Source organism: Tupaia chinensis, unplaced genomic scaffold, assembly GCF_000334495.1.
Source record: "Tupaia chinensis unplaced genomic scaffold, TupChi_1.0 Scaffold000466_1, whole genome shotgun sequence".
Lineage (NCBI taxonomy): Eukaryota > Metazoa > Chordata > Mammalia > Scandentia > Tupaiidae > Tupaia > Tupaia belangeri.
In genome coordinates, this window is record NW_006159975.1 from 1,664,417 (window position 1) to 1,689,465 (window position 25,049).

The 25,049-nt window shown below is 34.7% G+C and overlaps 1 protein-coding gene and 1 long non-coding RNA gene across 3 annotated transcripts in view; one reads left to right on the plus strand and one right to left on the minus strand.

The window, feature by feature from the left end:
- PCLO (piccolo presynaptic cytomatrix protein) overlaps positions 1–25,049 on the plus strand; it is a 445,966-nt gene that overhangs the window by 378,655 nt on the left and 42,262 nt on the right. Inside the window, exons 22-26 of the mRNA XM_006155762.3 lie at positions 834–1,014; positions 2,575–2,710; positions 2,784–2,842; positions 4,063–4,245; positions 21,814–21,955. Coding sequence (XP_006155824.1) covers positions 834–1,014; positions 2,575–2,710; positions 2,784–2,842; positions 4,063–4,245; positions 21,814–21,955 — 701 coding nt within the window. The remainder of the gene's footprint in view (positions 1–833; positions 1,015–2,574; positions 2,711–2,783; positions 2,843–4,062; positions 4,246–21,813; positions 21,956–25,049) is intronic.
- On the minus strand, positions 3,021–21,906 carry LOC106735632 (uncharacterized). Of its 2 annotated transcripts, XR_003550585.1 has the most exons (4): positions 21,824–21,906; positions 21,038–21,362; positions 11,135–11,194; positions 3,021–4,842 (listed from the first exon to the last, which is right to left on the minus strand). It is a non-coding gene; the product is annotated as an uncharacterized LOC106735632 (long non-coding RNA). The 2 variants fall into 2 exon arrangements; XR_003550586.1 differs by lacking the exons at positions 11,135–11,194; positions 21,038–21,362; positions 21,824–21,906 and adding an exon at positions 7,777–7,906.

Genomic DNA, 25,049 nt, shown 5'->3' on the forward strand with positions numbered 1-25,049 from the left:
TCAGCAGGACTATTATTTGAAGGAATATTATATGAGGGGACTTCAAAAAGCTCATGGAATAATGTAAATAAAGATGAGTTTATTTGGGTGCAAAAAAAAATTGAAATCCCTGCATTGTTTTTCATAATAAGCAAGAAGTTCATAAAAAACACTTATTTAAGTTCTAATTTATTATCTTATTTATGTTTACATAAGACTATAGTATGTATCTATTGTGCTGTCTTCATTTCTATCTATTGTGCTGTCTTCATTTCTTTCTAGCTTATCAAATCTAAAAACCAGCAGCTGTAAATTGCACCATTATTTATGTACAACTAAAAAAATGCTACCAACTAAACTATGACACGATGCTTCCTCATCAGTTGTTAGTCACATCCCTATTTCAAATGTTCACTGAAGTTCTTTTTAAATAGATGAAATGTTATTAATTGCACATTATTCATTCTTTTTCATTTGTCCCTCTTGCAACTAAAATCCAATATTTTTCAAATGACCTAGCCAAGTTCAGTATTCAAATGAGTTTATTCATAACAAAAAAAGTTTTGTTCTATGAGATTGACTTGTGTCCTTCCTTTTTATGTAATATCTAAATAATTCAGTTAATAATAAAAACATTTATGCAATTCAGTTTATTAGTTATCTGATAACAAAATATTGTTTTCAATATCACAGAGGAATAAAAGTGAGGAAGACAATATCGTCATCCTCTGAAGTTATATCATATCCTTGGGTCTATATCCTTGAATAAACTTTAGAGCACAGAAATAAAGGAATGAATGAATTATAGCTTAATCCATAAATTTCATTGATTTGTTGTACTTTTTTTTTTCCAGGTATTGATTGACTTATCTAGCACATCTCACCTAGATAACACGCCTAGGTGGTATCCTCTCAAAGAACAGACTGAAAGCATTGATCATGGCAAGTCCCATTCCAGTCAGAGCAGCCAGCAGTCCCCAAAGCCATCTGTCATCAAAAGTAGAAGTCATGGTATCTTCCCTGACCCATCCAAGGGTAGGAGATATTTTCAGTAGAGAATGTTATTTTGTTATTTGTTCACTCAATATCTTCTGAATGTGAATGTTTGTACGTCTAATATATAGTGAAAGTTTAGAACCTTTTGGGAAATATTTAACATAATATCATACAGAAAGTGATATATAAGGAATCAGGAGAAATGAACCTTATAGATTCAGCAGCATATATTAATGTGTATGACTTTGAGATCTTCTCTAATTCTCCACTTTCAGCCTATACAATGGAGGAGGTTGGGCTATATAAGCTATTTGATCTTTCCCTCTCTCATAACCTATGATAACATGATTTTAGAAAATGCATGGGAGTATTTCATATCAAATACAAAAAAAGATCTCTACTAGTTAATTAGCTAGACATAGTCATCATTACGTTTAGGTCTATTCCTTCTAATGGTTTAAATCTGTATTTTCATAAATATAGTCTTACTCCATAAATATAATTTGCAGTCATTTTTTGCTGATATCAAGAACATCTTCCCCATCATCAAAACAATTGGTATGCTGAAATTCACTCATCTTTCCTAAATGTTCAACTCAAACTAGTTCTTTAACTATTACGTTTTGAATACCAGTGCCATACACTGGATTTGACAATATGCATAGCCTTCTTATTTGAATGAGCTCTTTCTTTGGACGGTTCATTACCAACTATCTTACAACAAACAGTTCGCTCCACAAAGTGAGTTACCACCTATCAAAGATAACCTATGTGTTACCTGGTAATTATTAGAATTATTTATAAGTATTTAATCTAAGCATTTAATATATTTTTATATTGCACTTGTGTATTGCTTCCTTGTTTCCTCTTCTCATAAAGAACATCAAATTGAAAAACACTTTTTTGGTACATTAGAAGGGGATAGTTTAAGTGTTCTAGGGGATATAAATCTGTGCCCATGTTCAGTAGGCCATTGAGTCAATATAGGAAATGACTGACTACAATGGCTGCTACCAAGTATTGGTGAAGATATTTTATAGATCATTTATGGATTGCACGTGGTTACCTCGGCTCTGTCCTGCTTAACATACTGCAATATTGTTAGCATAAGACTGCTCTCCCAATAACAACCTCAGCAAATATGTGATTTGTGCATTTGCTAACATTTCCTGAGACTATAGTTCTGTAATCTCTATGTTTAATATGTCCTAGTAGTTCACACCCCTGCATCCAAGAATTTATTACGGTTTTGATTAAAAGCCCTCCTAGGGCAGTGTAAGACTGTCTCCTTCCTGACCTCTATTAGAATTTAGCAGAGTTGCTTGGGAAACCATAAATTAATACATTCCTTACTTGAGGTTTTTTACAATATATTCCTCTTTTCAAAATTATCACTTCTAAGACTATCATCCTTTGCCTTTCCTCCCCAAAACCGTTTCCCAAATGTTTAATCATATTACTGTATGGCGAGAAGTTGCATAAATGATCCCTAAAAGACAGAATTAACATAAAGCTTAGACGATTTTAAATGCGTAATCCAAGTTTGACAGAAAGACTCCTAGAGCAACTTTAACTCATGTTTTACCCTTTTGTAACCAGACATGCAGGTTCCCACCATTGAGAAATCCCATAGTAGTCCTGGTAGCTCAAAGTCATCATCGGAAGGCCATCTCCGCTCTCATGGACCATCTCGCAGTCAAAGCAAAACCAGCGTCACTCAGACCCATCTGGAAGACGCAGGGGCTATCTCAGGATTTTGGGAGCACACACATACCTAAAGCCGGCTTAACACAGACCCCTCTGAAAGCCGCAGGGGCTGCCATAGCTGCAGCCGAAGCCGCTGTGCAACAACTCCGCATTCAACCAAGTAAAAGACGCAAATAAATTCCTCAGCATGGCAGCTTAATGTTCATCTGTTGCCTTTCTTTCTTGCTGTCCTTCCCTGTTCGCTTCCTGTTTTTGGCATCCTCTGCTCACTCTGTTCTCTGTCCTTTTGTCTGTGTAAGAACAGTACCAATACATAAATATGCTCTTTCTTATTTAGATTTTTTTTTTTTTTAACTTACATAGACTGCAAAAAAACTGGCTGTTTCTCCTTTGTTTCCACCATCCATCCAACCTGGCTCATAGCATTTGGTCGCTGTGTCTGTGATGTTTGCAGGCAAAGCAACGTTGTGCGTCCTTTATGTGTGCGCTTAAATATCCTTTAGAATACGGGAACTATAAGCACAAGCGGCTGCCAGTCTTCCAGACATTACACCAAAAAAGCACATACACTTTAGTATTTAGAGCAGATTAGCAATGAGATTCTTGTTCCTGAAAACACTCAAAAATTTTAAGGAGAAAAGTAATGTGATCAACAGTCAAGTTCTAGAATCCAGGGGGAAAAGCCATTTTAAACCAGTGCTTCAAAACACCAATAAATTATGCATGTAAAATGTTGTAGCTTTCCATCTGTGCAACTTTCTAGTCTTTTGAAAAATCTGTGGGGAAAATTATATTTCTTATAGTCTTAAAATTAAAATATATATATATATACATATATGTGTATTAGCATATGTGAGGAGATAACACAACCTCATTGAGGAGCACAATGGGTCCATTCTGTTGGATCACACTTTGTACATGATAACAGAGAATATCCAGGCTATTTTTTTCGAATTATTGGAAATTCTATGAAAGTCACGATGTGCTATGTTGGTAGGTGTAAATCAAAGTATAGCAATTCACTCATTTTAACTACTGTATTTTCATTTCATTTGTGAAAATTTAGTCAGCTGATTCAATTATATAAAAACCTCGTAAGTGCAGATATTTCACAGAAGTTGGTACACTGTGACTTCTAAGAAGCATAAGCCAATGAAGATAGAGTGTTGTTCTCCCCTTCTCCCTAGTCGTCATTTTCAAAGAAACAGCCAGTTTTAACCCCCGTTAGTGCTGTGCATGTGGTGTCATTTCGGCATTTAAAAACACAACTTACTTAAATACTTAGAGCAAAAGAACACTTCTGTTTGCATGAATAACATTTAAGCTGGTTCCATCTGAGGATACATACTCTGGGTTTCCATTTCACCCACACCGCCACAGCAGCACATAAAAGCGGTCAGTCCAATCATGCCAGGAAGCAGCACAGACACAGCATAGCAGGAGTCCTCCCCATTCAAAGAACTCAGTCTGATAATCTGCCTCCACCAGCCAATGGCAACCAAGACCAAAGCCAGCTAGCCCTCAGGAAGGTGATGTCTGATGGACCAGTCAAGCCAGAAGGAGGTGAGCAGAAAAAGGCCCTGTTCAAAGCACACAGCAAGAACATCCCCCAAACTTAAAGCTCTCATCTTTAATTTTTAGAGATTGTCTGATAAATATGTTTATCCACTTTTTAATGTGCTTTTGTGAGCATGGCATTTCAGGACTTCATCATCACCATGTAAGTCCCAAGATCAGTCCCGTAATCTATTGACTACAGTGATTTGTATTTTTCTATGCACTGGGCATCTTTTGACATTTGTTGGGAAATAGATTAACAGTATTCATATGGCAGAATGGAATGCATGCTACTAACCTAATCTGTTCAAGCATGACTATAAATATGTTGCATTGTGATAAAAGTTTAAATTGCTCACAAGTCAAGTTAGCATACCAGTTGAAATGTAGATCAGTTTTGTTGCCTATTATTTCAAGTGTAACTTTTTAAAAATTCAGTGAATTTTGGAAATTCTTAGAGGAAAGTAAAGGAAAAATTGTTAACGCACTCACTCACCTTTACAGGGTGAAAGTTCTCTTGATCCTACAAGCAGACATTTTCCACTCGTGTTTCCATAGTTGTTAAGTGTATCAGATGTGTTGGGCATGTGACTATCCAAGTGCCTGTGTAATAAATAAAGTATCTTTATTTCATTCATAAACTACTGGGTTCTGAGCCATTGTTATATGATGCAGCTTAAAAATGAGTGTGTCAGTTTTTGTTTTCTCATTTGATTCCCTGAAATAGAGTATAGTTGCTGCTCCATTGCTAGTGAGAGCCATAATGATAGAACATTTGGGGGCACGACAGACTTCCAAGTTAGAAACATTGAAAGGTAGAAAGAAAATTAGTACCAAATAAAGCCATCAGAGCTTACATAAAAATGGAGATAAATAATGGAGTCAGGCTATACGAGGCATGTTTTCATTATTTCTCTCTCACACATCTAATCTGCTTGGCCATAGAAAGGCAAATCCCATGAGCCCTTGCTTTGAAGATGCAACTAACTTTGAGTGTTTGAGGAAAGCCAGTTTCTATCTGACCCTAACTGACCCCAAATAACACTGGCACCACCAGTGACAGGAATGAAACTAGGATGATTGTAAGATTATCTGTAAGTTTAATTTAAAAATACATATAAAAATTAAGTTTCCTTTAAAAAAAATAGGATAGAAGTGTTTGCCCCTTAAATACCTTTCAACTCTATAATCTTTAACTTCATGATTTTACATTTGCTACAAAATTGAAATCAAACCTTGCATTTTCTATTGCATTTCTATTTATTGTCAGGAAATTGAAAACATTTAATATGCTCTTCTCTCTATTCATCAGATATTTGGGAGCAATGGAGGAGGTATGTAGCAATATAGAGGTCAAACCACTGAGTCTTTAATTAGCCAAGTAATTAAGGAAATGATTAGCTTAAATATTAGTATAATTTTGAAAATGTCTTTAGTCAGACCAATTTGCAGACTATTACCAAAGCACTATTTCCCTTTACTCACCAGTTTACTAGTACCTTCCAAAAGTACTTAAAATCTCTACCTTTCACCTTTTCTTCTAGCAAATAAGTTCGTTGATTTCTCCATGTTATTCATTTTCTTACTTGAAATATTCCATTAATTATAAATGTCATCATAATCAAGCACTTTCCTTATTTCACATCTTAACTTTAATTATTGTGACTTAAGTATTACTATACAATATTTTGTAAGGTTTCTTTATAAATGTGGTTTCTAAAATTGCAATCAAAATATTGTAATCTCATTTCTTGAAATAATGTTCTAGTAGAGACATACATTTTAAGTGCCATGATTGAATTAGAAGTCATGTTTTACTGAAGTCACAAGCAAAGGAAAATCTGATAACATAGCATGTTTTCTTGTCTAATTTTGTTCTAATACATCATAAGAAAAATGCCCTGTTTTCAAAATATCATTTTCCTGCTACTATACATGTACCAATACTGTACTGAACCAGGCATTGTGCCAAACACCTAATAGCAAACATGCAATATAATTTGTTTGAAGCTTGGAAAGAAAAACTGGTCAAGATATAAACATATAAAGAGCCAGGGAGTTCCTGTTCACTAATCGCAGAAGTAAGTATTAGTAATCATTTTAAGTGTTTGGATAAAAGTCTCCCATTTCAACCTCACAACTGAGTTCATATAATCCCATCTGCATTCTGACAATACTACTCTGCATTGGAATAGTGCTTTACATTGTACACAGTGTTTTATCATCCTTTTTAGTTTCCATTTTGTCACTCCAAATAGGTAAAGTACTCATTCAGATATTCTTATCCCTGTTTGTGGGTGAACAATCAGTCAGAAGGGTGGGATTAGTGAGAGAAAAACGCCTAGACAGAAGTGTTCAGAGCTGACGATCGTAACACTTACGACTCCTACACCTTTGCTTTTTAAATACTTTGGCACCTTTGAAATCAAACTTCTCCAATTTCTTTAAAAAGAATTGTCATTTCCTTATTTGTAGCTTATCACTCAAGTTTTTGCAAATTATTGGAGGAGCTAGAAATGATGGCAGAAAAAAAGAAATGACGGTGGAATACAATTTAGCCTTTCTCTGCCTACGGGACCCTTCTTTCTAAAGGCTGGTGATTTAAGCAGCTGTAAACCAACATAAGAAAACTTTTTTTCATTGCACAAGCCCAGTGAGGCAGTAGGCAGTGTTTGCGGAGGAGGCTGTGGGTACATCTGTAGGCATTTCTATCGAGGGTGACAAAATTGTCCCTAAAGAGCCTTTCAGATATTTTTTTGTAAGCTTCTCAGCAGATTTCTGCTTGAACTAGCATAAAATATGGGTCAAGCATGAATTATGGAATGAACCAGCAGGAAGTTTTTTTGCTCCCTCCGGGGTTTAGTTGCATGCTAGGAAACCGGAAGGGAAAGATTAGACAAACTGTGCCAAATCATCCTGATATCTAAACAACTCTATTGTGTTTAGAAATCCCTGGAAATGTTTTTTCTAATCCACTTGATTTGGTTGAACACAGGTCCTGCCATTTCACATCACATAAACCCAGGAAGACAGCTTGAAAAGTAGTTTTAGTTTTCTGTTTTGTCTTGGGGTTTTTTTGTTTTATTTATTTATTTTTTAATTATACCAAAACCAGAAGATATTTATTCATTCATAAAACCTTAGAGATTAATTTAGGGGAACCAGCAGTTGGCATAATGGCTATGTCTCTGGACTCCCATGTAGTCAACCATGGTTCAAGTCCCAGACTCAGTGGCTTAAACTCACGCCGGGTGCATGTGCGTACATGCCCAAGAGCCTGAGAGAATGGAAGAGAAGGGATTGTGGGGGTGGCCATCTCCCCTGGGGGGTGATTTCTCACTTTCTGTCTCTGTCTCTCTCTGTCTTTCTGTTGAGCACATGTACCCTATAGCAAAAACTTCTCCCCCCCCAAAAAAAAAAATAGATTAATTAGGTAACACCTAATATATTAGATTTTAAGTACATATTGAAAATTCTTGAGTTATTTTTGTTTGATACTACGATTTTAATTATTACCTGTTTAGTTTTAGTTATTACCTGTTTTAGAGAAGATGAATCATTAAATAAATTGTGTGAGGAAATTGTGAGCTCTTTGGTGTGGCCAAATTATAGCAGAAAAGCCTGAAGCCACTTCCACAGACCGCTGCTGGAAACACACTTTCAATAAAGCTCACTGCGGCACCTGACAAAGAAGAGTTTCATGTCACTCTGTGGGAGCTGCTCTCTTGGGCGAGTGGTAGTGGGTGGCTTTTGTGGGGAGCTGGGTGGGCACTGGGGTGGAGGGAACTGGGTTACAAAGGGTGGTAGCTAAACAGCCTTCTGTTCTCTTCTAAACCTAGGTAGATGGTCATTTCTAGTCAGAAGTAATTTAGCCTTCTCTGTTTCTGGATAGGACAAGGCCAATAAGGGATGTGAAGGGGAAATCATAGAAATTAGGAAGTTCATTTGGAGGTGAAATTCTCTCCAACACCATATTCACGAAGTTGATAAACACAAATTTTACGTTCCACATTTCAATGTGTTTGTGCAAAATAATAAAGTAAAACATTTTTTAAAATAAAACCTTTGAACAGTTTAAAATATGCAGAAAATTGAAACCATAATGATGTGAACATAGCAAACATCCAACAAAAACTAAGAATCGATTGGGATAATTTTGACCATCAAAGTTTGAACATGCCTATTTCCTTGGGAGTGAGGGTTTTCTTTCATTGTCATCTAAAAAAATCAAGATGCTCTTTTGAAGTTCTGTTGTTTTGAGTTTCCACATTTAATTAGAATGATCGCTTATGTATTTTTAAAAATTTTCTTCGGTCCTATAAATTTACTGCTGGAATGTCTCTGCAGTACTCCGAGAGTCACAGGCAGTAACTGTATAACTCTGTATAGAGATGACACTATCTCGTATTTAGAGATCAACTCCACTGACCAACATCAAGGCTTACTTTTGCTCTCTTCCAGAGATAGCCATGTATTTATGCCCTGCCATTTATATGCATTGGGTCAGTCCACACTGGAGATTTATATGTTAATTTCATTTGACATTAATAGCAAGACCAACTAGCCCATACAAATATCAAACTGGGCTTCAAAATTGCTATGTCGTAGTCAGATGACCTATTTATGGGCTCTATAGTGTACATGCAACTATGAATATATGATCTAAAAGGAAGAAAAAGGCCTAATTTTTAACATACCAAGTTCCCTTAAATGCAATTTATGACATTTATAATTTTACAAATTTTAAACAATTTTAAAATGTAAGTTAACTATACATTGGGCTTCAGCAAATTATTTGCAAAAACTTAGTTTATTATAGTACTATCAGAGAACAGGACTGAGGAAATGGGACAGGCAAGGAAATGCTGGTGGAGGAGAGAAGTCAGAGGCATGGAGCATGGGGAGACTGATGGAGACACAGTGGGGAACACTGGTCAGTCAGGGTACAACATGAGCATGGGGCGGGAAGGTTCTCCCCTTGGTAGAAGGAACACGGAACCAGGGGAATACTCTTCATGAGAGGTGGAGGAATTCAAAGATCCAATTTGGCTAATAATTAATATCTAAATCCAAATAACTAACTACCCATGAGTTATGTGATTAGTTTTCCACCTTCATCCACATGTCTCACATGCATTATGTAAAGTCATGATATTTCACTCATTCTCCATTGTGCACGATGACTGGGGAGGGGGGGATTTGAGGGTATGGGGCAGGATGAAGGAAATCTTCATGTGTACTAAACCTAACTGAAAATACTGTTTTTAAATTTGTATTTTATTAATGCAACCTGAGTGTAAATATATAATGACTTAGAAGCCAAAAACACTTAATGGACTTTCTGTGAAAACATATTACATCAGAAATATTGCATTTTGATTGGATTGTTGACCTCTTCAAATGTATGAATAGGAAAAATGTGAAGATAATCATACCTTGGGCCAGCAGGCAGCATGGTGGTTAAGGTGGCTGCATTCCCACATGATCAACTGCAGTTGGAGTCCTGGACTCAGTAGATTGAAAATCATTCTGGGCACAAGTGCATGTGTGTCCAAAATCCAGAGAGGAAAATGAAGGAGCAGGGATTGATTGCAACATGGTCATCTGCCCTGTAGCGAGTGATTTCTCACTTTCCCTCTCTCTGTCTCTCTCCTCTCTAGCAAGTGCATGTGCCCTATGGCAAAAAAAGAAAAGAAAAGAAATGAGAAAAGAAAATAAAAAGATAGTTATAGCTTTATATATTTATATTTAATTATATTTAAATATTTAATATCATAAATCAAACAAAGAAGGTAGACTTTTAGGAAAAAAATATTGGGAAAAGTCAAGAGTATAGGTTCCTATTTCTAATCATGTAAAGAAGACAGTGTAATACAATTTCTACTATATTCCTCCTTAAAAGAAAGCAAAAGCAAAATCCACTTTTTCTCCTTGAAATGTGTCAACTTCAAAAATAACATTATTTCATGTTTCGTGGATTGCATTATATATTTTTCTCTTTATACAAAAAAAGACTTACAATATAGCATGAGAGAAAATGTTTGTTTTAACAACTACTCAATTTAAATGTCTAGTTCTAACAGATTTATTATCTATTTTGTACTTAAGTTTTAATTTGTTCTAAAGCATTCTTATTCTAATGACATTTCACAAAGTAAATAACTATTGAATCGCTATTTGTCTCCAGTCTATTTTTTTTTTTTAATAGAGAGAGGGATTTTTGCTATAGACCATTTGTGCTTGCCCAAGAGACAGAAAGTAGGAAATCACACCCTGGGGTGATGGCCATGCCACAGTCCCTTCTTCATTCTCCTTCTGGGATTCTGGGCATGAGCAGACACACTCCCCGAGTTAGTTTCAAGCCTCTGGGTCTGGGATTCAAACCATGGTTGACTACATGGGAATCTAGCACTTTAACCACTATGCCACCTGCTGGTCCCATCCATGCTACTCTTAATGTTCAAGAACAAAAGGACTTAGAGAAAACACTTTCTTGGAAGAATTCATATTGTTTTATGCTTGCCAATATCATTGTTTACTTTGATTTCTATACACCAAAAAAAGTTGGTTTTGTTTTATTTTGTTTTGTTTACAAGCAAAGATAGAACAGATCAGTAAATTTTTATGACGCATATAATTTTTAATTCAGACTATACACTTCAAAAGTTGTGAAATTCTGGATGAAACAAATTTAAAGAAGCTTGGATATGATTTTTAAAAATATATTAATAAACCCTTTCAAGAAAGCCTTGAACATATAATGCCAAACCAAAAAAATATATATATTAAATGATCTCAATGTATATGATAGATAAAGATTACCCTCAAAGAGTTGATACGTATTACTTCTCATTTTCACGGTTAGTATTTCATTTCCATCACTGTAGGTCTTTACCTGTAATTCTCAAAGTGTGTCCATTGACCTTTGGAAGGTCCCACACACCCTTTCAAGGATCTGCAAAATAATCATTTTTTAAAAAGTTTAAGAATATTAAGATGTTACCTGCCTTTTTCACTTTCATTCTTTCTCTGAAGTTTCATGCACTTACATGAGGTGTCATGACATCATTGCTTTTATGGCTAATAGAATGTGTACTTATTAATGTTTTGTTTTAAAGCTTTCGTATTTTTGAATGCGATGAATATCAATGGATATTTTTAAAAAGTTCTTTGCTTTCTGTACATACAAAAAAGTTTTTTGTATTATTCAATAATTTTTTAAGAATTTGGGGCACCAGTAGGTGGTATAGTGGTTGAGGTTCTGGACTCCCACATGGCTGACTGCAGTTCAAGTCCTGGACCCAAGGCTTGAAAATCAACTCTGGGCACATGTGCATGTGTCGCTAAAATTCCAGGAGAATGGAGAAGAAGGGCTTATGGCATGACCATTGTCCCTGGGGTACTGGGGGCTGATTTCTTGCTTTCTCTCTCTCTGTCTCTCCAGCAAGCATACATCCCCTATAGCAATAATCTCTCAAAACAAACAACAAAAAATGAATTTTTATAAAAGCGGTCTAGACACCAAAATGTTTAAGAGCCACTGAGCTAAACTTACATATACGAGCTTAACTTACAATAGGCAGACTGTATAACTAAGGGTTTCTTCCAAGATATACTTACCATGTTTGTCTATACATTTTCTATGTCTTATGTACCTCTCCTGTTGCCTTTCAGAACCCTTTCTTTCCTTTCTTGTTACTTTATTGAAAGAGGCAATGATGGGATCAGTGAATGCATAATAGTTACATTGCTGGACACCCACGTAGGCAATTACAGTTCGAGTCCTGGACACAGCAGCTTAAAACACGCTGGATGCATGTGTGTGCATGCCCAAAATCCTGAGAGGAAAATGGAGAAGAAGGGGTTGTGGTGTGACCATCACCCCAGGGGATGATTTCTCACTTTCTATCTCTCTCCGTCTCCCGAGCAAGTGCACATGCCCTACAGCAAAAATCTCTCTAAATAACTAAAAAAAAAAAAAAAAAAAAAAACTCAAGTGACTTTTTAAACATTTATATTAGGGCCAACAGATGGCATAGCAGTTATATCACTAGACTACTAGACTCCCGTATGGCCGACCGCAGTTTGAGACCCGGACCTGGTGCATTGAAAATCATTCTGGGCATGTGCATGCATGCCCACGAACCCAGAAGGAGAATGGAAGAGAAGGGAATGCAGAATAGCCATCACCCCTGGGGAGGAGGGAGGTGATTTCTCACTTTCCCTCTCTCTCTCTCTCTCTCTGTCTCTCTCTCTCTCTTTGGTGAGTGCACACACCCAAAGGAAAAGAAAAAAATCTTTAAAAAACCTTTTGTATCACAAATTTAAAATATTTTATTGAGCATGATTTAGATTAAAATATGATTAGATGTCCATAAATATTGATTTTTTTCTTGCGACATTTGACTTTACCTACTAGTTGTGATCAAGCTGCTCTCACCTTAAGGTGGAGTGAAAGAAAGTTTTATAAATATAGAATAAATTTTATTTTGATTTTTATCTTGAGGTAAAAATTTATAGTTAAAATAACTGTCGATAAGTTAGTAGTTTCTTTTATTTTCTATTGTATTATCTACAGTGCTGATTCTGTATAGTGCAAATTAGTTGATTCAAATAGGAAAAGTGTAAAGATTTTTACTTTTTACCTAGTATTTAGTTCTATTTCAAGTATATAATTTAGTGAGTTTTTACATATTTAATTCTAAAAATGAGGTTTTGCATAGATATTTATTATTTGTAGACAGTATTATCTGAATTATCTATATCAGTTCATTATTTATTCACATTTATATATCCAAATTTTTAAGTGCATATTATGTTTCAGAACCTCTTCAAGGTAGTGATGATACTACAGCAAACAAAACGCAAAAATCACAGTCCCTGTGAATCTCCCATCCTAGTAATCTTTATTGAATGACCAATTTAAAGGTACCTGGGAAGAAGTGTGAAGAATGAGAAAAGTGTGAGTTTTGTCTACCTTCAACTGAGATGAAATAAGAATAATGCAGTCACTGACTTAAGTTTATATTCAACCAAACATTATCATGTTTTAAAATATCTAGAAAAGAGAATTAATTATATTTTAATTTGTTCTGGCTCTTGTTCTCCCTCATACTCTTTACAATTTACTGAGCTATAACCAGCTATAGGAAGAGAGGAAGTATCTGAAGATGGTCTATATGGAAAGGGTAGGAAGAGTAATGAAATTAATAGAGGTGAGATCTCATGGATCTGGACACGCATTTATCAAATAATTGTTCAAACTTCCTCTTAACTTGTGACCATTGATGAAATTTCAGTGGTGCAAAAAATAATATTCAGGGTTGTAGCATTAGCCACAAAAATCAGCTTGCCATTGTTTTTTATTCATTTACATGAAAATATGCTCAATGTTATTTTCTTATGGCAGAATTTAGTAAATCAGACTACTTGGATTCCATTTAAAGATAATATCTCGTTATCTAAGTATATATGATCTAAGTTTTCACAGTTTCAGGATTATGTAAGAACTTTCTTTTTCTTTTTTAAGAGAGATTTTTGCTATAGGGCACATAAACTTGCCAGAGGGACAGAGAGAGACAGAGAGAGAGAAAGTGATAAATCACCCCCTAGGGAAGATGTCATGCCACAACGCTTCTCCTCTATTCTCCTCTGAGGATTTTGGGCACGTTTGCACATGCTTCTGGAATGAGTTTCAGGCTTCCAGGTCCGGGACTCAGTCAGCCATGTGGGAGTTCAGCACCTTAACCACCATGCCACCTTCTGGCTCCACAGACATTTTTCAAAATGACTATATTTAGCATTACTTTCAACTCAGAGAATCTAATATATTTTACAGTAGTCTTTATTACTACATGACTTTTTTTCCCCATGATTGTCGGCTCTTAGAGTAACTGTTTGACAAACTAATGCAAATATAGTGCATGCAAACTGCAAAAAAAGAGAATATTTCTGCATCAAAAGAGAGTAAATTAAAATTGAAGAATTAAGAATTGACCATGAAAAAGTGATGTAGCTCTTCAAAGTTATTTTCTTCAAATATGATTCTATTAATTCCTTACTATTACTCTTTTAAAAATAAAGATCTTTATTGTCTTGGCATTTTTTAGCTCAGAGCTAATCATAAAACTTGGCATTTAATATGTTTTGTTCATTCTTTTTACTTGAACATGACTGAAATCATAGCCTAAATTTATGACCCATAAAGGACAATTATATTCTTAATTTATACTTATGAGACTGTCTTAAACATTCTTCCATCATTTACTATGAAATTTTGGTCCTCATATATACTGTATTTATTTTAAGTGGTTTCTTCCAAAATTAGCTATGAACTAATATCTCTAATAAGGAATATGTACTTCAAAGGCAACTTTATAACAGGAATGCAAAGGATTATAGTATACTAAGACATCTTTTTTTGCTTTTGTTTTTGTTATTTTGTTTTTAGGTTTTTACCATGGGCTGACTACACAGACAAAGTGAAAGTGAAAAATCACCCCTCAAAATAGATAGCCATGCCACAATCCCTTGTCCTCCATTCTCCTCTCGGATTTTAGGCACATACACCAACCATGAGTTTCAAGCAACCAGATCCAGGGCTCAAACCATGGGTGACCATGTGGGAATCCAGCGTTTTAAAGAACATGCCACCTGCTGGCCCCATCGTGTAATTTTTTTAGAGAATTATTTTATTTTTATTTATTTTATTATTATCATTTTTTTTTTTATTTGACCAGAGAGACAGAAAAAGTGAGAAAGCTAGCCTCTAGGTCCAGGACTCAAACCACAGTTGGTCATATGGAAGTCCAACACCTTAACCACCATACCACCTGTCAGCCCCCATCATGTATTATTTTTTATGTAAGGAAAACTTCCCTTCTATTACATTATTAGTTAAACTAACTTTACTTTCATTTATTATGTTGGACTTCTCTACTACTGTTTTTATTCTCTGAAGTGATTATTAATCATATTATCTATAATGCCAGAAAGTGAATGATTAATGAGCGTAGGAAACACCAGCAAATTACTAGTAATATGAGACAAAAACAAATTGAATCATACATAAAAATATGTGGGAAAATTCAGTCATAAGGTCATGTGTACAGAGAGGACAAGGTGGAAACACAATTAAGAGATTTACCAACTTTCCAGGGACTCACATCCCCATTTCCTTCTCTGAAAGAAGCTACTATATGAATGTGCAATATCTTAAGGAACATATTCTGATTTCTATAAGGAAAATACATCCAGTATTCCATTTCTCATGGTATGTAATGCTTTTCAAATGAAATATGTATATGTATACATATATTCCATTTATTTACATATACACACATAGATAACTATAATAGGTATATATGTATAACTATACGGACTGTAAAACATACGGTCACTGAAAAACTTGTCATCTTGAAAAGTTATTTCAGTGGCATCATTCTTTCCATTGCCTCACACAAGGATTTACAAATGACTGACATAAATATGAGAGTTGTCTATTTTCAGTACTTTCATTTATGGAAACTTATAACGTGGAGGTATGTAAACATGCCTATATATAGCTATATTGAAGCAATCGATGCCATTTTTCTAGTGTCCTGTTTCCTTTAAATTTTTGCAAATAAGATAAGGAATATACTGACATAAACTTAGAAAAATGTTAAACTTGTAAGATTGAGTATCTTTTCTTAAATGAACACCACTGAATTGTAATAGGGAACACAGAAAGTGTGATTGGACATAATTCAAGAAAAACATACTAAATAATGATGGTCACGATGAAACTAAAATCTGACCTTTTAGATCCACATTCATGTCAAATTGAAAAATGAGATAAAACTGCAAAATCTTTTTAGCAAAAAGAACAGCAAAAACAATAGCAATAATAAGGTAACAGGGGAGAGGGAGTTGGAGGAAGAAGAAAGAAAAGCAGGAAGGGGGTGAAGGAAGGGGAGGAACTGGAAGGAAGGGAGGGAAGAAGGGAGGGAGGCAGGCCAAGACAAGAAAGCAGAAAAGGTTCCTAAAGCAAATGCTAGCTAAGTTAAAATTGAAGCTAGCTAAAGAAATAGAAAAAAGATATATGCCCTAAATATATGATTTCTAAATCAAGTTATTCTACTTCCACCATAGGTGTAAGCAAAATCATTATTCATTGTTCTTCATTTCAAACATTTAATATTAAAATCCTATAAAGTGTATCTATGAAGATAATATTTAATACTCCCTCAAGCAAGTAATGTGGGTGATTATAAATTATCTATGTAATAAATTATTCCTGAAACAGTTGGAAATAGCTAGGCTGGACCAATGATTGACTATCACAGGAAGAAAGGTTATAGACCTTCTCAGCACTAAATTCCAAGATAGGCAGGGACCTCATCTTTTTCATATGATGTAGCTGGATGCAATATAAAAGTGGATTAACACTTTGTAGTTTCAATGTTCTCTTTCTGACATTAATTAGTGTGTGACCTGGAACAAGTCACTTAATCTTTACAGGGTTTACCTTTTCAAAAAAATTTTAATAGGCAAAATGATGATTCCAGAACAGGTTATTTTTATACTTCTTAGCAGCTTTTAACTTCCCGAATTCTACAATTGTCTGGTTGATCCGTGGCCTCTCAGCCAAGTGCTGCCACCGTGTGGTGGGTACAGTGATGGTTTGTGTATTTATGTATTCTAAAAGGGGGTAAAGCAAAAGAGCACACTGAGGATAGATGGGCAGTCAAAAAGACACCATCAGATTTAATTAAGGTTGGCTTCGGTAGAGTAATAAAACGCAATGCTGTCTAACCATCTAACAGCCAAAGAAAATGAATAGGTCAAAGAATAACTTAAAACATATTGAACTGCCTCACAGAAGATAAAATGTGTTTACCAGATAGGCTCCCTCAATAACTGAGTCACAAAAATGATTCAATATTCTAAGATTTATTCTTCCAGGGCCCAGAGACCCTCTATAAGAGTGAGCTTTTTCCTTTAGTTGTTACTTGGTAGTACCATTAGGGTTTAAAAAACAAGTAGACATAGAAAAAATGTAACTAATCTCATTTTTAAGGAGCTCCAAAAATGTGTTTATTATTTTTAAAAATCCTCCATTCTTATATAAACTAAATATTTTTCATATGTGTGATAAAACTGAGCTACAATATATTCATGCATAGTAGGTCTAGGATTTCTGTCTGAAACTGATTAAAACACAGTTGGAAGAATAAAGCAGAGGTGGAATATTTTTAAATGTTGCTTTGAAATCACAAAGTTATGAGAGATTATATTTTGTTTCAATGTGTTAAGATTTTATTTCCTTTAAGAACATAGAAAGAGAGAGAGTATACTAACATATGCCTCAGAACTTCTGACTGTCCACATACCAAAATGTGGGACCCACACAAGCTCTAGGGTCTATAATAGTGAGGGTTCCCACAGAATACTATATGTAGTATATCATCCATCAAACCAATTAAAAATATATGTATAATATTTATGGCTATTATGAACATTTTTGAAATTCACAAACCTGTGTTTAGTGTATTATCATTAATTATTTCCTTCAACCAAATCAGTGTTTGGAGAAATCGGATTAAAAATAAAATCTAGCTGAGAGATCACATTTTTCTATATAGTATGATAGATTAAGTTTACTATCTCTGATTTTTTTAATAGTATAAAATAAGTTGATTCTTCCAAGTTTTTATTTAAAGAACATGGAAAAAGATCAAACCTTCCATATCAAGCGGTCTTTTTGATGAGAGATTTATGATTTATATAAAACAAATAGACGGTTGGGAACCAGCAGTTAGCGTAATGGCTATGTCGCTGGACTCCCACGTAGTCGACCGCGGTTCGCGTCTCGGACCCGGTGGCTTAAAACTCACGCCGGGCGCGTGTGCGTGCGTGCCCAAGATCCCGAGAGGAGAATGGAGGAGAAGGGATTGCGGCGTGACCATCCCCCCTGGGGGGTGATTTCTCGCTTTCTGTCTCTATGTCTCTCTCTGTCTGTCTGGCGAGCGCACGCGCCCTATAGCGAAAACCTCTCAAAAAAAAAAAAAATAGACGATTAAAAAGTGAAATAGTTACTACATCATTCAGACGTTTCACTGTTGTTTAAGAGAAGAAGGATCGATGTATGGTGATGATGAGGATGTTGATTTACTCACTAAATATTGCTTGTTGATTTACTCATTAAATATTGTCCTGAGTTCCATGACAAATTTTTGAGGAGGTTACCAAGGGTCAAACACAGGCTCTGCTTCTAAGAACATGTAACAACTACAACCAAACATAGAAAGTGACCATTGCTTAAAAAGATGGACACATTATATGTAAGGAGAATCTGACTTAGGGGAGGGAGTTTCTGATTGGTAAGCCAAGAAAAATGCACGAAGCAGGTGTGCCTTTAAGATGAGTTTAATTTAGACACAAAAAGTGACAACAAAGGGAGGCATAGGAAAGTTGGGAAGAATAAAGCCAAACCAAAGGAACCAACGTTAATACTCTGAATGGGCTCGACGTAAAGCGTATGAAGGAGAGTTCTAGGAGGTAAATATGGAACGCAGGAAACATTAAAGGACTTTGAGAGGCGAACTAAAGAATTTGGCTGAAATTGTTAGATGTCTTGAAATTATGAAAGATCCAGCCTTGGATATCAAGTCCTAAATTCACTTTATTCATCTGAAAGTTTACATTAATGCAGAGTTAGCTGAGTTTGGTAAATTGATGCTTTTCTTTTTATGGTCTATTTCAATAGACAGCAATCATTAAATATCCATATTTCAGGTATCTGGGAATCAACTATTAAAATCATTGATTCTTAGCCCCAGGTTATCAAAACCTTTTCATATTTGTATGTTTTAACACATTTTATGCTATGGAGAGATAGCTCCTTTAAAAGGGAAGGTGCATTCTGCATTTTCATAAACTAACCAAATGTCAAGCTACCTCTGTATTACACTCATATTCAAGGATAAAAATGAAACATTAGTGGGGTATTAGATGTTTCGTTAGGATAATGTCAGTCATCTAGACTCTGAATTATTCACTTAATTTCTAACTGCTGAAGTTTTCTGTAGACTCAACATTAGACATAATCTTCTTTTTCAGCAGTATTAGATATACTAAATCTTGTTTCATTTTATATATATATATATACATATATATATATATATATATATGTTCTCCAGAGTAATGTTTCTTTCTTTTATACTTCTTTTAAAATATTATTTGTTTGCATTTGAAATATTAACAACTTTTCCAGTCTTCCTAATTAAGATTTCTATTTGAGAAAACTGTCTTCCTTTAAGTTAATTTCTAGCCTTGTTCCCTTCCTCTTATTACGTTGTTTTACATTCTATAAATATTTATCAAATTTCCTTGAAGATCAATAGAACTAGAAATTCTATCAGGTAAAAATCAAAGTTGATTTAAAAATTGAATATTTTGAAATATAAATATTTCTATAGTTTAGCGATTTCTATGTACTGTGAGGTTCTTGTGGAATGTCTACTACTAATTAAGTTTTGTCCTTAAAAATAGTGTACTGAAATTTTTTCCAGTTAATAAAATTAATATTTTTCATTCACTGTCACCCTAAAACATATGAACATTTTAATTCATTGAATTCTATAATGCCAGGAGAGTGTAATAGCTTTCTTTTGTTTATAATCAGTTGACTAATACGACTCATTATATTGTTAATGAGGCAGTTTAATCTATTTTAAACATGTTAATAGTTTCATCTATTTGATATTATCTTTATGCTCTTAAAATTATTCTTCAAAAATGTGCTTTCTTAACACTAAATATAACATCTGGGTTTCTTCTACATAAATTGAAGTAAATATTAAACAAACACTCCAACTATTCTGTTTCAGCAAAGTCCCATGAATGCCTAGTAATTCATTAATCACTATTTAATATCATTCAGACCTTTTTAAAATAGTTGTTTTGATTTATAGATACCTGATACACAATTAACTAATTATTAAAATTTCTTTCTATCTCTGTATTCTGGGGAAAGGATCATACCACCATTGGAATAGATATGAAAACTCCTGTTGGTTTGAGAGAATCTGCTATTGCTGAAATGGAAGAAAAAGGAAAAAGCTAAATCCTTTGCAAGTCTTACCCTTGGCCACCTTAATGGTGGACTCCTATCCTCAAAGGGTCTCCCAATATCTATATTTTTCCTTTTCTTTGTTTATATCAGTTAAAATTCCACAAGGTTAAGAATTATAATATTTTAATATAAATTTCCCTAAGAAACACATACTTAATTTTCATTTAATTTTCTTAAGAAACACATATATCATTTAAGATCATGAGAGGATGATCACCCAGTAGTATGAATTTACCCAACTGACTAAGAATCTCCTACTGGAACTGGATGTATTTATGGAGGAGAGAGAAGCTTAGAACACCTAGATTTAAAAGAGAAACAAGACATATTCATCGTCAAAGACTGTATAAGCACCAAGACACTAGGAAACAGCCATTGACAGAAAAACCCCAAAGAATGAGGTTATAGCAAATAAAATCATGAGAGAAAGAAGAGTGAGTCACTGGACTTCTGCTTTCTCTCTCCCTCATAATCACAATCGTATAAAGTGGGCATTCCCGATTCATTGTTTTAAACTGAGAAAGCTGAGAAAGCTGACTAAGAATTTACTACGGAATGAGGATGGGATTCAAAAACTGGATCAGTGTGACCACAGTTTATACTTGTTAGCAGAGGATAAACAGTAATTTCAAAAACCTGCTGGAGAAAGTTCTCTCCCACAAAATAAAAGAAAGCACTTACCTTCTTTTCCTTCTTTTTGCATCAAAATTTCCTTCTAAATCTTCTGTAAATCTAGAACTCTGCTAACAATGTTAGTACTATGCTTCTACTGAATAAATTAGAGTTCAAGTTGATAATGTGTCTATGGGACCAGGAATTCTTGTATGAAAAAAATCAAACATGAAATTTTTGAAACAAGTTCTAGCCATAAACTAGGAAATGCCAAAGGGAAAACAAATACCTTTAAATTTTTAAAACCTGCTAGAGATAGTTGGTAGAGCTACATACAAACAAGCACAAAATTTTCACTCTCTTCTTAATGTTATTCTATTTTGCTTCTTCACTTCTAAAGAGAAAAACAGATTATTAGATATTAATTTGTAAAATAGAGCAATTTCCCTTATCCTGGTATTTCTATCTACCCAAGACTTCCTAAACTCTTTTCTCCAAGAACTAGCCAAAATTCTTATTTGTGTGCTCTATCATTACTGCACTGCTGAACACAGGAACCACAAAGGTACTGATAGACTAGTTACATACCATTTAACTCAGCATAAAAATTAAATGGCTTTTCCCTAAAAGTGGTTGTTTTTCTTTTATGTCCAATAAAAACAGTAAACTAATGTAGTGTTGCCCACTGTGCATTATCAAAAACGAAAAAGCAGGTTGAGAACTGCAGAGTTCCTGCAATAGCTGTTTCTTATACTTGTAAATTAAGAAAATATATATTATGCATTTAGAGATTAATGTGAGCTTTATTTATTGACTGTGGTGTTGACTCTTCCCACACCATGCAGCAAAGCCTACCAATCACCGGCCTGCAGAAAGCTCTGTGTCCACCGGCTCCTCGGGCAGCAGCTTTGGCAGTGGGTATAGCGTGGACAGTGAAGGAAGCAGCAGCACTGCAGGGGAGACTAATCTATTTCCTATTCCAAGGATGTAAGTGCTTCTCTTTTTATACTACAAAGTTACAAGCATCATGAGTAAGGCATTCTTAACATTTCACAGGAAATAACTAGATAATTATCCAATTCTGAGTCATTGTTCCTAAAACACTTGAACCATCTATGCCTGTAAGAATAGCTTGCTTAGGAAGGATTCATTCAGGTCATTCTAAGGGTAAATGCTGGTCATTACCAGGACTACTTAATCAGTAGAATCTGTATTTAATAGAAAAGCCTCCAAAATAATAACTTAGCCATGCTAGAATAAAGTTCAGCAGCATCGCATTGATGCTTTAATTACATAATGACCAAACACAAACTTAATGGCATTTGAGTCAGATTAATTTGCTTTGAATTAGGGGAGATTTAAACATATTCAAATAATCTCTATATCATACTTGAAATATTTAGATGACAGGTTGGACTAACCATATAGACTTTTCAACTATACATCTCTCTGCAATTAAAAATGGAAGGTTTTGAAGTGCTTCCATATTTTCTAGAAGAATTATCAAGGACAGTATGTCCTCTGGGAATAAGGCTCATTTATAATATGGTATAGCTCAATAAATCAGTTTACAAATCAAATATAAAACTAAAGCAGACTGTGTTTAGAATGTGCTAGAAAAGTTTTAATCATATTGGTAGCAAAATTTAGCAGTATTCAAGATACGTATGTAGACATCTGTTCCAAGATCAAAATCAAAACTTCCCAATCTTTCCTTCTCCTCTCCTTTGACTAGTCCTCTGGATTTTCAAAACACCAGCTGGGCCATCCAATTCCCATGATCAACCCACGGAGAATCTAGCCTGGTTTTATAAGACTTGGAAGCTAAAAAGTAGCTCTTGTATTTTCAAATGTTTGAGAAAAGAAAAATAATATTTCTTGACATGAAAATGATGTGAAATTGAAATTTCAGTCAACATAAAGTTGTGTTAGAACACAGCCTCCTCCAATAGCTTATGTGTTGCCTGATGCTACTTTCATAGGTCAGGGTCAAGACTTAGTAGATGCAACGGAAACTATGACCATCTGGCCCTTTACAGAAAGGCGGTCATTGTTTAAGGGACTTTTTTATCTTCTCCAGTGCTGAGTGAATAGAATGGAATTTCTATTTCTCTTTGTTTTAATGTCAAGATTTTTCTGATATTTTTCTTTTGACTCCCAGAATAGTTCTAATATTTAGATAATGGTTCAGTTTACAAAGACAAAATAATAGGGAAAACGGATATTTACAGTGAAAAAGATTTATTAAACTTATTAATTTTTTCTGTAAGCTGTGACTGTCATATGAATTTACAAAGATTTTTCATAATTTGATATCCTCCCAATTTATCGGTGCCTTACAAATTGTGTAAGTTATCACTGCTAATGGTTATATCTTCCTGAGAGTAAATTACATTATTTTCTCAGTACCTGAATGTGTTGAGAAATAGATTATTTACTTCTTACATACCATATTTCAGTGTCATATTCTCCCATTTTATTATCTCTCTTGGAAACCAGAGTCTCTCAAAAGTGCTTAAAAGACTACTGTTTAGCCATATGAGCACAAATAAAATTCACTTTTTTCACACGAGTACAAAATATATGTAAGAAATTGTATTGGTAGTTCTTTTGCTTGCCTTATCACCTAACACAATTGCTGCCTGGACTAGTATTAGCATTCAATAAATATTAGAAGATTATTTACTGGAAATTCAGAAAAAAATTACATCCTTCATACAATCCAGTTACTTTTTCCTTTGTACTTCATGTAACTTCACAATGTGCAAAGGCTTTTGTACATATTCTTTAAAATGTACCTCATATAAATGTTGGCTAATTATCTAGATTAAAATCAGTTTTCATGAGAAGCAAAAACTGTAGCCAAATCTCACCATTAAAATATGAATTTTAGGGGCTTAGCAGGTGATGTGATGATTAAGGCACTGCCTTCCCATATGGCCGATTGCAGTTCGAGTCCCAGACTTGGTAGCTTGAAAATCACATCAAAAGTGTGAGCAAGTGTACCCAAAATCACAAGAGGAAAATTGGGGAGAATGGATTGCAGCATGGCCATCTCCCCTGGGGAGTTTGATTTCTTGTTTTCCCTCTGTCTCTCTGACAAGCACACATACCCTATAATGAAAACAACCAAAAAAATTAAATTCTAGACCTCAAGAACAAATCTAAAGATTATCTAATATTTATTTTTATTACAATTACTCAAAATTATAACTATTTTTGAGAAGTTTGGTGTAGTATAAAGATATTAATTTTTAGTATTCTGATCTGCTAGATTAATAGCACTACAAAGAGCCTCACTTTCAGTTGAGTTTGGCTCGGTTTGGCTCTTTCTACCAGATACTATACTGCTAAAGGTGAAATTACTGCTTAATTATGAATTTTTTTTGCCTCTCTAATTGCAATAGATAGAGCAGTTTGTGTCATTTTTAACTAAAATACTTTGTCTTGAATCTCAAAGAAAGTATAACACAAATTGAAATCATGTGTCATTGCCTAAACAATACTCCTCTTGTTGAAACACACTCCAGTGTTATTGCAGGTTCAGGTCCAACCACGGTCATAAAGCAAATATTGCAATAACAGAGTGGTATGAATTTTTTGATTTCCCGATGCACATAAAAGTTATATTAATACAATAATATAGTCTAGTAAGTGTGCAATAATATTATATCTAAAAAAAAGTTATGCACTTTAATTAAAAAGTACTTTATTGGGGCCAAACAGTAACACAATGGTAATACAACCAAACCTACCTGTGTCCTAAGGCCTCCCTGGTGGATGAAGGTGTATCCCTCATGTATGTCTGTGAACTGCTTGCTAAGGATGGTGGTAGCGAATGACCTGAGCACCCTGTTTGCAGAGTGCCCCATTCTGTTTCTCTCACATGGGAAAAATAAATAAATAAACCTTAAAAATATTTTAAGGCTGAGTCAGCAGATAGCATGGTGGTAAGGTGGCTAGATCCCACATCGCTGATTGCACTGCGCTATTTAAGCCCCAGACCTGGTGACTTGAGAAACACAGCAGGTGCAGGTGCTTGAGTGCCCAGAATCCTGAGAGGAAAATGGAGGAGAAGGGA